Source organism: Mangifera indica, chromosome 17, assembly GCF_011075055.1.
Source record: "Mangifera indica cultivar Alphonso chromosome 17, CATAS_Mindica_2.1, whole genome shotgun sequence".
Taxonomy (NCBI): Eukaryota; Viridiplantae; Streptophyta; class Magnoliopsida; order Sapindales; family Anacardiaceae; genus Mangifera; species Mangifera indica.
This window is the reverse complement of record NC_058153.1, coordinates 4,331,763-4,348,453: the sequence shown is the minus strand read 5'-3', so window position 1 is coordinate 4,348,453 and position 16,691 is coordinate 4,331,763. Positions and strand designations below refer to the sequence as shown.

The 16,691-nt window shown below is 30.0% G+C and overlaps 2 protein-coding genes across 3 annotated transcripts; one reads left to right on the top strand and one right to left on the bottom strand.

The window, feature by feature from the left end:
* Positions 1 to 1,302: 1,302 nt before the first annotated feature.
* Positions 1,303 to 8,102, top strand: LOC123199966. Of its 2 annotated transcripts, none has more exons than XM_044615027.1 (3): positions 1,303 to 1,528; positions 2,580 to 2,701; positions 7,561 to 8,102. In XM_044615027.1, the coding sequence occupies exons 1-3, from the start codon at positions 1,405 to 1,407 to the stop codon at positions 7,882 to 7,884; spliced, it is 570 nt and encodes a 189-aa protein (XP_044470962.1). In that variant the 5' UTR covers positions 1,303 to 1,404; the 3' UTR covers positions 7,885 to 8,102. The 2 variants fall into 2 exon arrangements, with proteins under 2 accessions (XP_044470962.1, XP_044470961.1); XM_044615026.1 differs by lacking the exons at positions 1,303 to 1,528; positions 2,580 to 2,701 and adding exons at positions 5,340 to 5,651; positions 6,704 to 6,825.
* A 1,512-nt stretch (positions 8,103 to 9,614) lies between these two features.
* LOC123200165 (sm-like protein LSM1B) lies at positions 9,615 to 12,627 on the bottom strand. The gene is made up of 5 exons (XM_044615312.1): positions 12,324 to 12,627; positions 11,188 to 11,256; positions 10,982 to 11,097; positions 10,827 to 10,889; positions 9,615 to 10,148 (listed from the first exon to the last, which is right to left on the bottom strand). Exons 1-5 carry the CDS (start codon positions 12,382 to 12,384, stop codon positions 10,071 to 10,073), a joined length of 387 nt encoding a protein of 128 aa, XP_044471247.1. The 5' UTR covers positions 12,385 to 12,627; the 3' UTR covers positions 9,615 to 10,070.
* Between the last annotated feature and the right edge of the window lie 4,064 nt (positions 12,628 to 16,691).

Sequence of the window (16,691 nt, the reverse complement as noted above, 5' to 3'; positions counted from 1 at the left end):
CTCTTAATAATTTATCTTTTATTACTTTTATTACTTTGTTTGGTTTACAAAGTAATAAAAAATTACAGGATAATATATGAGGTAATCTAATTACCCCTCACCTTTACCTGAGATATTAAAAGATTATCATGATAATCTTAATTATTATTGTTTTTTTATCTTTACTTATTAAATTTTTAGGACAAAATCACCTCAATTTTTAATTAAAATAATAAATAATATAAAAAATATTTTGTATACCTATCAATCTTTCATATAATAAATAAAATAATATATTCTTATTTTTTTATTACTTCTAGTCAAACACAATAATTATTTATATATACTAATTTTATCAAATATAATAATAAATTTATATTCAGTAATACATCTTTAAGGTAGTATTTAAATTTCAATAATAAAACATTCTCCCCTAGGCGTTTATATCATTCCCCCCTCTCTCTCCAGTAGTTTGAAAAACTAATAATTTTTTTCACTCACAAGATTGAAAAATTCATTTTCCCTCTAAAGTTTTTTCTTCATTCTTTTGCAACGGGAATCCACTACCATTGTTGGTCGACCACCCATTATCTTTTCCTTGGGTCATCGGCCTTCCCACCTGAGTAGATTCATCAGACAAAGAGTTCTTCGTCTCTTTGTCAAAAGAAGACAGTTTGTCCTTGTTAGACGAACTTGTTTCCATGGGAAGGTCAACAATCGAAGAAGAAGATGCTGAGATGGCTAATCGATTGTGGTTTTTGATTCCCATTGTTGGAAAATGAAGAAAAAACTTTAGGAGGAAAAGTGAAATTTTCAAATTTTTGGATAGGAAAAAAATGTTTGTTTTTTAAACTATGGGGGGGGGGGGGGGGGGGGGGGGGGGGGGGGGAATCATTAAATTCTTAGATTTTAGAGTTTAGTTATAAAATGATGATTTTATCTCTTATTTTGGTTAAAATTAACAATTTATAAATAGGTATTTGAATTTTTAAAATATCATAGATAAAACTTTGAAAACGCATTGAGTGGGAATAAGTCCTTTGGCCGCGTAGATTTTATAAGAAACTTAGGGTAAATCTTAGGTAGCAGAGACTTTTTTTTTTTAATATTTCCCTAATCCAATTTAACATGATGGTACAAAGCATGTTAAAATGATAGATTTTCATTGAAAAGAAGCTAGATAGAAAAAATTTGAAGTTGTCTAAGATTCGATTGAAAGATTAGGTAACCTATGAACTTGTCATTCTAATTGTCTTCGAATGGCATCAGATTATTGAAATGAAAAGAAAATGATTTGTCAATGGTCAAACCAGTGGGCTCCATCATTCGTCACCGTCACCTACTCAACTTCTTAAGTCTAACACTAGATCTGGAGGGAGAAACAATGAATGTAAGTTGTTGAAGGAGAAGAAAGCGAACGTTACCATGGCTACCGCGTCAGAGATTGCTGCAAAACTGAACCTTAAACCTCACCCAGAAGGTGGGTTTTACGCAGAAACGTTTAGAGATTCTTCTGTTATTCTTTCCAAATCTCAACTGCCTCCTCGGTGTAAGTCTTCTCATGAATTTAATCTTTCCTTTATTCTTTCACTTTTGACTTGTTTTCTTTTGGCATAAATGATAATATGACAAATCCAGTAAATATCTGGTTTACTAATCTGGGTATAGATTTTTTTAACTCGTTTTGGAATAGTTTTTGTTTAATTCCTAGGGTTCTACTATCTTATCTTCTATATAGACAGAGGATTGGCAGCCCTTGGATCATGTTTCGAGTTATTCTGATCCAAGGACTCCCCTCTAACATTACTGGAAGAGTTACGCAGTAATCCTTGATTGTATATTCTTTGTATCGTTGGAAGTTGACCTCTTTTATGTGCTATTTGTCTTCTGTGCTTAAGAAATCATTTTCAAAGTAAGCCTGCGTGAAATTTGTTTTTAAATTTTCTTTTGATAAAAGGTTGTATGTAATTCATTGATTATACATATACTGATTCTGTACTGGCTTTTGAATACATAGTTTCTCACAATAGATTCTGAAGTCAAAAGCTGGGGTGGTATCCTAGTCATTTATAATTTTTCAAAAGTTACATGTCATTGGTGGGTGCATTTTAGGTCGGTATAGCTAGTAAATAACAGACTGACTGAAATCTTATTTTAAATTTTGAGGAACTTATATTTTCCTTTATGTTGAAATTAAGGTTTACAGCTTCGTAGAGTTAATCATTTGATTCTGTACATTCAAATTTGCTGATATTTCTTCAAAATTATGGATTAAAGTACAACTTGATAGAATTTTCCTTGTATTTCCGTGATTTCATTGATAAAACGTTCATAAAATGCTGCTGTTCTTGAATGTTATTTCCAATGTATTTTGATTGATTTAAAGTTGGTTGGATGTAGATGCATTTGATTTGGTAGTTTGAATCTATTCAATAAATAAATTTATTTATAATAATGCCTGTATTCTACTATATATAGTGTTGGAATACAATTAAGTTATTTATCTTAATGGGGTTTTTGGTTGAGTGCCTGTTTTCCTTAGAAACAATATGATTTTTAATTGTAATCCAATTGAATAATAAGACTTAATGTTTTCACAGATAAAGTTGATCGTCCTGTCAGCACAAATATATATTTCCTCCTACCATCAGGCAGTGTGTCACGCCTTCACCGGATACCATGTGCAGAGACTTGGCATTTTTATGCGGGAGAGCCTCTTACAGTAAGAATAATACTGGCTGTACTTTGATAGCTAGAAATAGTTTATATTCATTGTCCCTGTTAAGCATGGTTTCCATCACAAAATAAATTTCTCTGTGATCGCTGGTCATGTTGTGCTTTCATTGGCCTTATCTAGCCTAGTTTCCATAACAAAATATTTTTTATTTGACGTATATATAATTTAGTGCCTCATTTCCAAATAGCCTGGCTGTACAAGCCCTATGAAGAATGGTCCTTTGTTATAAACTGGCTTTCAGTGTGGCTACTGAATGGCATGATTAGTTTTGTCTCAACCTTGTAGCCCCTAAATTGAATTTGGTCTTGCGTTAATTGAATATCTATTTGCCAAAGCTACCTTTGGATTCCACGGACAATAAATATACAAAAGAACAATACATTTAATATAAACAGTGCAGCATGACTTTTGCAATTTCTTTTCATGTAAGAACTGATTGGAGATTTCCTTTTTAAACAATAAATACATGGATAAAAAATTCGTTTTGAATTTTCTTTTGTTTACCTGAAGCCAGTGATTATTTGAAATGTAATTCTTAAGCTTAAAACAATGACAGAAATTGACAAAGTTCATAGGGAAAAATCCGATTAAAAGGGTAGAATTGTCATTCCCAATTAGGATTCTATGGCAACTATGTGATTTGAAGATTTGCATTCTAAAGAAATTCATTATTATTATGATTTATTAAAATTAATAAACATTTTGTGATTTGATGTTGATAGTATCTCACATGTTAACGTTTGTTAGAACTAGATTAGTTCTTGAAAATTCTAAGTTGTTTGCCATCTTAGATAGGTTTTACACAAAAATTACAAAAATCAAAATTTGCATGAATTACCTGAAACTTTAACTTATCTAGTGTAGTGGCTATGAGTTTGATTATCGGACTTTGAATTTACTCATCCAACCAATACATATTACCAAAAAAAAAAATTTGGTGAATTCAATCGTCACTTGTCACTGACTCCCTGTACATATTTCTTCACAAATTTTTATTTTTTTCATATGATTAAAGATGTTAGCAATTATTTTTGAAGTCTTGGTTCAAATTATTAAACAGGGATGTTGAGGGTGAGAATATATTATTTAAATGAAAATGAAGAATTATATGTGATAGAATAAATTATATTTATAAACAAATCTTACAAACATATATATACAAACTGATATGTCTATATGTGAAGATGTGATGGTTTATTTTTTCTCTTACTTCAAAATCATTTAATTATATCTGACTACATCAAATTGTATAGATAAATTAATAAGATTTGTTTGTACATATAATATTACTCTTTATGATATCTTTAGGGAAAAAATATTTTGTTATCCTTAGTTTCTATTTTAGTGAGATGAAAACTACTTTATACTTGCAAATCTCAACTCACAACATCAACTCGAAATCTTCCATCACATTTATCCCAAATTCAGAATTGAAAGACAAAAGGGAGTTGTAATAAATAACCTCTAATAGTTTTTTAATAAAATTATACATACATATTTTTGGTATATAAATTATGTGTTATCATGTGATTTAATAATTTTAAAATAAATTTAAAAATTACTTAATCATATGATGACATATAATCTGTTTATCTAAATAGTGTATATATATATATATATACATATATACATATATATACATATACATATATACATATATATATATACATATATATGTAGCATTGCTCATATTTTGTACAAATAAAAAAGAAACAAATTGGGCCTAACAACATATTGGACTTAAACTTCCATAGTTTGGGCTTTTATTGTAGCCAAGCTAATTCACAATGTTAAGTGGTTGAGTGGACTAAAACTACCATGAGATCTTAAGTTTTGCCACTGACAACATGGCAGATTCAAATTTTTGGATAGGAAAAAAATCTTTGTTGTTTAAACTATTGGGGGGGGGGGGGGGAATCATTAAATTCTTAGATTTTAGAGTTTAGTTATAAAATGATGATTTTATCTCTTATTTTGGTTAAAATTAACAACTTATAAATAAATATTTGAATTTTTAAAATATCATAGATAAAACTTTGAAAACGCATTGAGTGGGAATAAGTCCTTTGGCCGCGTAGATTTTATAAGAAACTTAGGGTAAATCTTAGGTAGCAGAGACTTTTTTTTTTTTAATATTTCCCTAATCCAATTTAACATGATGGTACAAAGCATGTTAAAATGATAGATTTTCATTAAAAAGAAGCTAGATAGAAAAAATTTGAAGTTGTCTAAAATTCGATTGAAAGATCAGGTAATTGATACTCTCATCAAAACAGTATCAAATAGAGTCTTTCAAGTTCTTTAAATAAGTTAAACATGTGTAATATCTACCTATCAGTTTAAAACAATATCGAATGATTGATTGATTGAAATCATAATATTTAGAAGGTTTCATAGAAGTAATAAAAATTTAAATCTAGAGCAATATTTTACTAATTTTGTTAATATCTCGTAACATAAATGTTACACACGTCCAATTTGTCTTGAAAAATCCTGATTTGAAACTGTTTAGACGAGAATATCAACTAATTGGCTATTTGATTGAATTTCAACAGAAGGGTTAGGTTTATTGACTATTTTTATGACTGATTATACAAAACCACAAAGTCATTCTAATTGTCTTCGAATGGCATCAGATTATTGAAATGAAAAGAAAATGATTTGTCAATGGTCAAACCAGTGGGCTCAATTCAAACCAGTGGGCTCCATCATTCGTCACCGTCACCAACTCAACTTCTTAAGTCTAACACTAGATCTGGAGGGAGAAACAATGAATGTAAGTTGTTGAAGGAGAAGAAAGCGAACGTTACCATGGCTACCGCGTCAGAGATTGCTGCAAAACTGAACCTTAAACCTCACCCAGAAGGTGGGTTTTACGCAGAAACGTTTAGAGATTCTTCTGTTATTCTCTCCAAATCTCAACTGCCTCCTCGGTGTAAGTCTTCTCATGAATTTAATCTTTCTTTTATTCTTTCACTTTTGACTTGTTTTCTTTTGGCATAAATGATAATATGACAAATCCAGTAAATATCTGGTTTACTAATCTGGGTATAGATTTTTTTTAACTCGTTTTGGAATAGTTTTTGTTTAATTCCTAGGGTTCTACTATCTTATCTTCTATATAGACAGAGGATTGGCAGCCCTTGGATCATGTTTCGAGTTATTCTGATCCAAGGACTCCCCTCTAACATTACTGGAAGAGTTACGCAGTAATCCTTGATTGTATATTCTTTGTATCGTTGGAAGTTGACCTCTTTTATGTGCTATTTGTCTTCTGTGCTTAGGAAATCATTTTCAAAGTAAGCCTGCGTGAAATTTGTTTTTAAATTTTCTTTTGATAAAAGGTTGTATGTAATTCATTGATTATACATATACTGATTCTGTACTGGCTTTTGAATACATAGTTTCTCACAATAGATTCTGAAGTCAAAAGCTGGGGTGGTATCCTAGTCATTTATAATTTTTCAAAAGTTACATGTCATTGGTGGGTGCATTTTAGGTCGGTATAGCTAGTAAATAACAGACTGACTGAAATCTTATTTTAAATTTTGAGGAACTTATATTTTCCTTTATGTTGAAATTAAGGTTTACAGCTTCGTAGAGTTAATCATTTGATTCTGTACATTCAAATTTGCTGATATTTCTTCAAAATTATGGATTAAAGTACAACTTGATAGAATTTTCCTTGTATTTCCGTGATTTCATTGATAAAACGTTCATAAAATGCTGCTGTTCTTGAATGTTATTTCCAATGTATTTTGATTGATTTAAAGTTGGTTGGATGTAGATGCATTTGATTTGGTAGTTTGAATCTATTCAATAAATAAATTTATTTATAATAATGCCTGTATTCTACTATATATAGTGTTGGAATACAATTAAGTTATTTATCTTAATGGGGTTTTTGGTTGGGTGCCTGTTTTTCTTAGAAACAATATGATTTTTAATTGTAATCCAATTGAATAATAAGACTTAATGTTTTCACAGATAAAGTTGGTCGTCCTGTCAGCACAAATATATATTTCCTCCTGCCATCAGGCAGTGTGTCACGCCTTCACCGGATACCATGTGCAGAGACTTGGCATTTTTATGTGGGAGAGCCTCTTACAGTAAGAATAATACTGGCTGTACTTTGATAGCTAGAAATAGTTTATATTCATTGTCCTTGTTAAGCATGGTTTCCATCACAAAATAAATTTCTCTGTGATCGCTGGTCATGTTGTGCTCTCATTGGCCTTATCTAGCCTAGTTTCCATGACAAAATAATTTTTATTTGACGTATTTATAATTTAGTGCCTCATTTCCAAATAGCCTGGCTGTACAAGCCCTATGAAGAATGAGCCTTTGTTATAAACTAGCTTTCAGTGTGGCTACTGAATGGCATGATTACTTTTGTCTCAACCTTGTAGCCCCTAAATTGAATTTGGTCTTGTGTTAATTGAATATCTATTTGCCAAAGCTACCTTTGGATTCCACGGACAATAAATATACAAAAGAACAATATATTTAATATAAACAGTGCAGCATGACTATTGCAATTTCTTTTTATGTAAGAACTGATTGGAGATTTCCTTTTTAAACAATAAATATATGGATAAAAAATTCGTTTTGAATTTTCTTTTTCTTACCTGAAGCCAGTGATTATTTGAAATGTAATTCTTAAGCTTAAAACAATGACAGAAATTGACAAAGTTCATAGGTTGAACCTGTGCAAACACATAGTGAGTACAAAATGACCTTTGCAGAGAAGAGACTTTGTGATTTGCAGAACAGTTTTCCTCTTGCCAATGTTTCTGTTTTGTTTGACCTTGTCTATCTTTCTGACATTATATATTTTCCTTCAGGTAATTGAACTGGATGATAAAGATGGACAAATTAAATTAACATGTCTTGGAAATGATCTTGTTGGAAGCAATCAGCAACCACAGTATGCAGTGCCTCCAAATGTATGGTTTGGTGCTTTTCCAACAAAGGATTTTCAGATTTCCTCAGATGGGGTGGTGAGCAAAGGTGAACCAAGGGATGCTGAGAGCCACTATTCCCTCGTCGGCTGCACTTGTGCACCTGCCTTTCAGTTTGAGGACTTTGAGTTAGCAAAGCGCGCTGATCTTATATCTCGTTTTCCCAAGCATGAGCAGCTCATCTCTCTGCTTACCTTTGAGGAGTAAAGAGAAGGTTGACTCTGCGTTGATCTGTGAATTTCAGGCTTGTAATGCCCCAATAATGCTTGTGGCTTCAGGAATCTTGAGTGCTTAAGTATTATTAAAACTACAGACCTCCAAAGTTTTACTTGTATCTCTGGAAATCAACTAGTCTACTACATGCTAGACTTTGTTTAATTTTTACTTTGAAAAATAAAATTAGTGGAAGCTTATGAAACCTCAAATTCATCATTCCCCTTTAGCAAATGAAACCTGCAGTAACTTTAAGCAACTCATTGTTTTAGTATCTGAAGTTCTCCTCCATAAAGGGATGGTTATGGTTACAATGAGGAACTTCGAATGTTTATACTTTTGTGCAACAACCCTGCACCTATTTTTATGTTCTGAATAATAACTGCAATTCATTAAATCATGTGAATCTGCATTCTCATTCAAATCACAAGACAAAGGGTCCCTGATACAAAGCCTCATGGAAGAGCCAAAATCCTTACCTATTCAATTCTGTACATTCCTTGCACATCTCCTTCAAATAATACTTTGTAAAACTCCTAGTGAGAGTAAGGTTGCAACTAATTTATGAACACTTTAGTAATTGATGTTTTATTAGTGATTTTATTTTATTTGGTTTATTAAATAATACAAAATTCCGGTTATCTTTATAAGTAATATTAAAGTTGATTATCACTTATACTTTAGGTGGTATGAAAGGTAATATTAATTTTGTTATAATTTTACTTTTATTTATTAAAATTTTAAGATAAAAATGTCTTTATTTTTAATTAAAATTATTAGTGACTTTAAACTTTATCTTAACTATTTTATGCTCATTTAAATAATCATGAAAATCAAAATGTTGTCATTCTAAATTAAAATTATCCTTTTACCACCATCAATCACCCAAATCTTCCAGTGAAAAAGGCCAAAATCTTGGGTGAAAGACATTGAGATTGTAGAAATGGCTAAGAATAAAATGTTTTGGTAAAAGACGTTAAAATGCTCAATGAAAAAACACTAGTTAGTGTCAAGATGAGAGTTGAAATTAATTTTGTCGATTTTGTTAATTACGTTGGATCTAGAAGTTGATTCAGTCAAGATGAAAAACAACTGATTCTATTTAGATTTAAAAAATGGTTCAAGCAAGATGAGAAATTGTCAATTTCGAGATGAAAAGTTATTACATCTAACAAGATGAAAAGCTATTAATATCAATTGAAACAAAAAACACCAAACTCTCATTCAACCTGGAATGGCCTAGCATTTTGAGTTACTACAATTTTTCTCTCATTGTTTTCTCACTTAGTTTCTCATTTTTGATTTATTACAGTTTCCTTTATCTTGATATTTTTTACTTAGTTGAATATATTTAAAACATTTAAATAAAAAAAAAATATTTTTTATTATTACTAATCAAACACAATAATTATTTATAGAAATTAATTTAATTAAATACATAACTAATTTTTACTTACTAATCTATCTTTTTAATAATATTTCATTTTTTGCATGAACTAAAAACACCAATATTGACCCCAACGATTAGCTTGAGTAGTGAAGTAAAAGAATCTCCTTATGAATAACCAGAGTTCAAATAACATGAGTGAAAGATTTTGGACCAACTAGCTTGGGCCTGAATAAGGAAGAACCGCAACAAAACTAGACCTTGACTTACCCGTGCCCCAGGAGTTTGTCGGGCAGAGTTCCTCCCAGTCAAAAAAAAAAAAAAAAACACACATACAAACACCAATACACGGATTTTAACCGTTATTAAAAGAATCTTTGCATGTAATTTTAAATAACATAACCACATTACAAACGAATAGAAAGACACAGTGCCATTACAAAATGCGGCACCAAAGCAACAACAATTTGTTCAAATGAGAACCAGATACTGGAAGAGTGAGTAAAAAGAGAATAAATGGGGAGATAAACATAATTCTGATAAAACTAAGGAAAAAAATCAAAAACCTTACTAAAACTAAGAACCCAGTTCTGTGTGCTAAACGTATCAATTTAAGCCACATGCTACAGAGGTCTAAGGAATTACTGTTTTTTTCCCCTTCCACTAATCTCCAGCAAGACAAGAAGCAGGAATAAGTTCTGCTTTTTTTACCCTCTTTCGATATCTTTAGGGTTACCACTGCACTAATATTTGCAGACAAGGTATGAACTTGTAACAAAAAGAAAAGGATCTGTTAATCAAAATCAAGGAACTCCATTCTTTTTCTCATGGAGCCTTTTAAAGCTGTAGCATCCCCTTCTGCTTTCTGAGCCTGAAGAGAGGAGACAATGGATTTCAGTAACTCATGTCACACAAAACAAAATACATGACATATTAATGCAGTGAACAGCTTTCATATTTTGAGACAATCCGAAGGAAAAACATAATAAGACAGTAAATTAAAGAATCCCTTATAGGCAAAGCACAAGGTTTCAAAGAATATTAGTCTGTTAACAAATGGAACTTTGGGGCATAAGCATAGTAATGAGGTTTAATTCTCTAGCAGCCTAACTCAATAGAATATCTCTGAAGGCCGACCAATATATTAAGGACAGAGCTTAGATATCCAATTCAGATTACCAGGATAGTAAAACCTTTTACAGAAAAGAGGGGCAGTTCTCAAATATAATCTATATCATTCTGCAGATCCATTCATCAATATTAGTGATGCACCAAAGTAACCAAACTAATTCATTTTAGGCACCATTGCCTGATTTTCTTTTCTGGAAAAAATCACATACACGTATGTATATGTAGCCTATGTTTCATCCTGAATGTAACATATTACTCCATGTCATTAAGAAGCTTCTTGCCACTAACCCACCTTGAGGTGGGAGCCTAAGATGGCAGCCTCACTCAATAACTTCAACTATACGCCCACAGTATAAACATTCCAATATACAAAAAGTACAGCATAAGCAAAGATCAACACCACAGTCATGGTACTTACTCTTTTTATTTCTGCTGTTGATACACGAGTCATATGCGGGGGAAGCTCCTCCTTTTCTAAATCCTACATGATGAGTAGTAAAAACTAAGAAACATAAATTATGGAGTAGAAATTGGAAACAATCAAGTCTCATAAAACTATAGCAAAGCATATACCAGCTCTCCAATTAAAACAACATTTTCCCCACGGATTACATATAGACCTAAGGGGATGTCACAGTAAAGATCTCCAACAATAGTTCGATCACAAGCACCTTCAAGAACAACATTCGCTGTAAACAGAAAAAAGAATTTCCATCAGCAACAAAACTTCGAAAGACTAAGACCGCAAAATTTGCACCCAGAATGCAATGGATTACTACCAAATTGATCAAAGGAACGGAGCAGCCCCAAGAGCTTCCGACCATCACGCAGCAGGACAAGAATTTTTTCTGCAAAGCATATAAAAGGGTAAGGAGCCTATAATATGCAATGAACTGACTGTCCTACAATCTCTTAATGTATATGTCAGACATAATTCTACATATAGGTTAGTGAGAGTGTGAGACTATTTCCATTGATTAAGGCAAGACATTACAAGTAGAAGTTTGTATCAATATGAGAGCTCCTAAGAAAACTCAAGAAAGACAGTTCGGAAGATATAAAGAAATTTGCATGCACTAGTAAAAAGAAATGCTCATACATTGAACTTCAGTTCCACTTCTGACAGAACAACAATGCAACAAACAAAGACCACCAAACATACACAAGTTTCCAGGGAGACAACAAACGCATCCAACACCATCCTGTTGCCTAATACTCTTCCTTCCTTTTTTTAATGAAAGCAATGATATATTGTATCATGCTTCAGTTTGACAATTCAAACATTTCCCTACAACAGGAAGGTCAAATTGCAATTGGATGCTCTACAGGAAGCATTTTCTTATCAAAACAAGAAAATTCCGAATTCACTCGGTGAACTCTAGTACTAAAACAGATTCAATGAAATACACAACCATTATAAAGCAGTGACCTTGATTTTACACAAGGTAGGTCTTGGAGAAATCAAACAGGCTACCTTTGGGGAAGCAAACTACTAGCCTAAACAATCAGCCAACTCTCAATCTTAAATCCCCATAATATTATGATGTTGATAATCCAGAAAAAAAAAATTAAATCAGACCACAGTGGTGGAAAAAGGCAACATATATCCCATTAATTCTTTTAATTCTATTCCACATCAACCTCAATTAGTAGCAACATCAGCTTTGATTAGTTCAAGAACAAATTACATCAATTTCCTGCTAGTTTTACTTGTTTCTAAGTTAACAAGATAATAAAAACAACTAAAAATCAACCTCCTTTTTTAAAGAAAAGAAAAGTAAATCAAACAGTAAAGTAAACAGAATTATAAATCAAGAAACTCAAAAAACATCAAACAACCGGATTGCAATAAATTGACATCCCAGTTCAATCTGAAAAAATACAAAAAATATATAAAGAGCGAGAGAGAGATTACTGTCAAGATAGGTAGCGAGAGAAGTTGAGAGAAGAATGTCTTCTGGACTAGCCCACGACATTGAATTGAGTGTTTTGTGAAGCAAATACTACGACTTTCTTCCAAACTAATACCAGTGGCATTCGCTTTCAATCAACCGTCCAAGAAATTATTTAAAAAAAACAAAAGTGCCCACCAAATCTAAATCTTTCTCTAAACAGGTGCCACAAAAATAGGAGCAAAACAAAAGCCAAATATACGGAAAAATCTGCTGGCCAATTTGGCACGCTATATTTGAGTTAGGTTTACATCTTTTTGACTAAAAGCCATCGCCAAACAATCTCTGTAATACATACATACATACATACATACATATATATATATATATATGTATGTATGCTTCATTGAAAATTTTTAAAATTTTTATAAATACCTTCACCCTTTTTACAAAGAATTAGTTTGCCAAAGCATGAAATGAAATAATATTTAATACTAATAAAATAACAATGTTTTAATGAGAAATTTTTTTTTTTATTGTATACTTTAAAGATAATTTTTTAGGTCTAAAGTTAATAAAATTGATAAAATATTAGAATTTTTTTACAATGATTTTATATTCAATCATTTTTATCCCGAATTTATCTGTTTAATTAATATGGATAGATTAGATCTTCAATTATAAAAAAAATTTTTTTTGAAAATAAATAAAAATGAGATAATATTTAAAAAGGTAAAAATTAATAATTTTTTTTAGTTTTGTATTTATTAACCAAACCAAAAATAGTAGAAATATTAGTATTAATAATAAAATAGTGAAGTGAGTCATCAAGGGATCGATTGGTTTCAATCAATAAAAATTATTTTGATAATTTATCTTTTATTATTTATATTAAAATTATAATAATATTTTATTATCAAAAAGTGATGTGACAGATAATATAAATGTAATCCGATTATCACTTTTAATTTAGGTATTAAAAAATTATTAAAGTATCTAGATTTTATTATAATTATTTTATTATTTTATTATTTTTTAATTAAAAATAAGATATTTTTAATTAATATAATAAATAATATAAAAAATATTTTTAAATAATTATATCTATAAATATTTAAATAAAATAATTTATTAATATTTTTTATTATTTTTAATTAAATATAATAATTATTTATTTTTATAGATAATTTCGCGATTTTGATAATAAAATTTTGCCAGAAGAAAACACTCCCCATAATCTAATGTAGTTGGCAGCGAGGGACTGATTGATTGAGATTAAATTAGTGGAGTTTGTGCATAGCCTAGATCGCGTCATATTTAGTTATGTTTAACACTTAAAGCAGTCTATTAGATCTCGACACGTGGCACAAATCTTAACTTGATGGGATAATATTACAAGAAATGACAACCGGCCTGGGGTTGAATTTCTTGTTGCCTAATTGCCTGTTATTCTACAGTTAGTTTAAGTTGAAAATATTTTAAAAAATTATTAATTGGATAAATAATATTATTAATAAAATAAATAATATTACCATCTAAACATATAATATGTTGGAAAAGTATTAAAATTAAATTAGAAATAAACTTTTAAATTAAAACTTTAATTTGAATTTAATTTAAATTAAGTTAAATGTCAATTTGAATAAAATTGACTTAGTTAAATATCAACAAAATTAAGGTTATCTTTAGTGAGGATTTCTTTTTGCCCTTTGGCCGGCCTTTCCTTTTTCTTTTCTTTCGATCGGTCATCTCTTTTCATCTTTTATTAGAGATAGGGATCGTTGTCTTTACTGCATACGAAATTAGAGTAAAGAGATACGATCAATGAAAAAAAAGAAAGAAAAAACGTCGATTGATGATTGAAAAGAGTGAGTCATCAGAAGAGAAAAAGCCCTAGGAAAGAAATAACCATTTTTTATACTTTGAAGAAAAATTTGAGGAGAAATTATAATATTTTTAAATTGAGAAGGAAAAATGTGATACAAATTTAATTTTTTTGCTAAATAACAATTTTACTATTAACTTTAATTAAAATTTTTAATAAAAAATTACTTATAAACAAGTGTTTGAATTTTAAAAAATTGAAAGATGCAACTTTTGGATTTTGCTATTCTTTGGGTGGGAACAAATCTTTTGGCCTTCTAACTTTCTTACCTCGCGCCATCCCTACCCGATAACTATTGCCACTTGTCTTTGCAACTTTCCTTTATGGAATTCACCTTTCTTCCTTTTACAGAATTTACCAGTTGACTTTCCTCTGTTTATACTGTTTCATGTATCTCTTCATTATGTTTTAATGTTTTTGCTTCAATAAAATTTCTTTCTTTTTTCTTTAAAAAGGAAAAATTAAAATAAAAAGCATCAACATGAACAACTTAAACATAGTGCAGGCGTAGTTGCCACTTGGGTTTTGATTTCATCCAAGATATAATGCACTGGATTGTGATTTCTTGATGAACAAGATAAATCACTGTGACACTCTTCCCTTGATTAAACTTCACCTCAACAAGATAAATCAAATTATTTAGATAACCTTAAGTATAGATACTGATTAAAAAATGAGTGCAACAAGTGTTGGATGCGACACAAAGATATTTATCTCCGTTTTCGCTGGTGGGAATTTTTTTTTTTTTTTGCCCTCATCCTCGCTTATTTTGGAGAATTCAGCTTCATACAGGGAAAAATCCGATTAAAAGGGTAGAATTGTCATTCATAATTAGGATTCTATGTCAACTATGTGATTTGAAGATTTGCATTCTAAAGAAATTCATTAATATTATGATTTATTAAAATTAATAAACATTTTGTGATTTGATGTTGATAGTATCTCACATGTTAATGTTTGTTAGAACTAGACTAGTTCTTGGAAATTCTAACTTGTTTGCCATCTTAGATAGGTTTTACACGAAAATTAGGAAAATCAAAATTTGCATGAATTACCTAGAACTTTAACTTATTTAGTGTAATGGTTATGAGTCTGATTATCAGACTTTGAATTTACTCATCCAACCGATACATATTACCTAAAAAAAAAAAAATGGTGAATTCAATCTTTACTTGTCACTAACTCCCTATACATATTTCTTCACAAGTTTTTATTTTTTTCATATGATTAAAGATGTTAGCAATTATTTTTGAAGTCTTGATTCAAATTATTAAACAGGGATGTTGACAGTGAGAATTTATTATTTAAATGAAAATGAAGAATTATATATGATAGAATAAAATTATATTTATAAACAAATTTTACCAACTTACATATACAAACTGATATGTCTATATGTGAAGATGTGATGGTTTAATTTTTCTCTTACTTCAAAATCATTTAATTATATCTGATTACATCAAATTGTATAGATAAATTAATAAGATTCGTTTGTACATATAATATTACTCTTTATGATATCTTTAGGGAAAAAATATTTTGTTATCCTTAGTTTCTATTTTAGTGCGATGAAAACTACTTTATACTTGCAAATCTCAACTCACAACATCAACTCGAAATCTTCCATCACATTTATCCCAAATTCAGAATTGAAAGACAAAAGGGAGTTGTAATAAATAACCTCTAATAGTTTTTTAATAAAATTATACATATATATTTTTGGTATATAAATTATGTGTTATCATGTGATTCAATAATTTTAAAATAAAGTTAAAAATTATTTAATTATATGATGACATATAATTTGTTTATTTAAATAGTATATATATATAGTATTGCTCATATTTTGTACAAACAAAAAAGAAACAAATTGGGCCTAACAACATATTGGACTTAAACTTCCATAGTTTGGGCTTTTATTGTAGCCAAGCTAATTCACAATGTTAAGAGGTTGAGTGGACTAAAACTACCATGAGATCTTAAGTTTTGCCACTGACAACATGGCAGATTCAGTGGACACATAAAATAAAAATTGAAACTTTTTTTTTTTTGCAATAAACACTTAAAACTAGAATCAACCCATCACCAATGAAACAGGAAACTTTGATCCCTGCACTTAAGGCTGGAGTCAATTGATACACAACAAGAAAGTTCCCTGAACTGGCATTCACATACAGAGTTTAACCATTTCTGTTTATACCTAATAATAAACACAAAAATGAGCCATTATTGAGGTAGCAGCAGCTTATGTGTTCTCATTTAAGAATCTTCACAGCCGGCCCCAGAAGTTGATTAATTATATCTCCAAAACAATATCTGCAATTGAAAATAGATACAAATTACATTAATTGTTTTTCCTTTTTATAACCGGGACATGTATTTGTTGTATAGATAACTTGGAGTACAATAACCGGATTCATAACTACTGTACCAAGTAAATCAAAATTTCACAACCATGAAAGTATTTCAAATTTTATAATAATGTAAATGTTCTTTTATAGATACT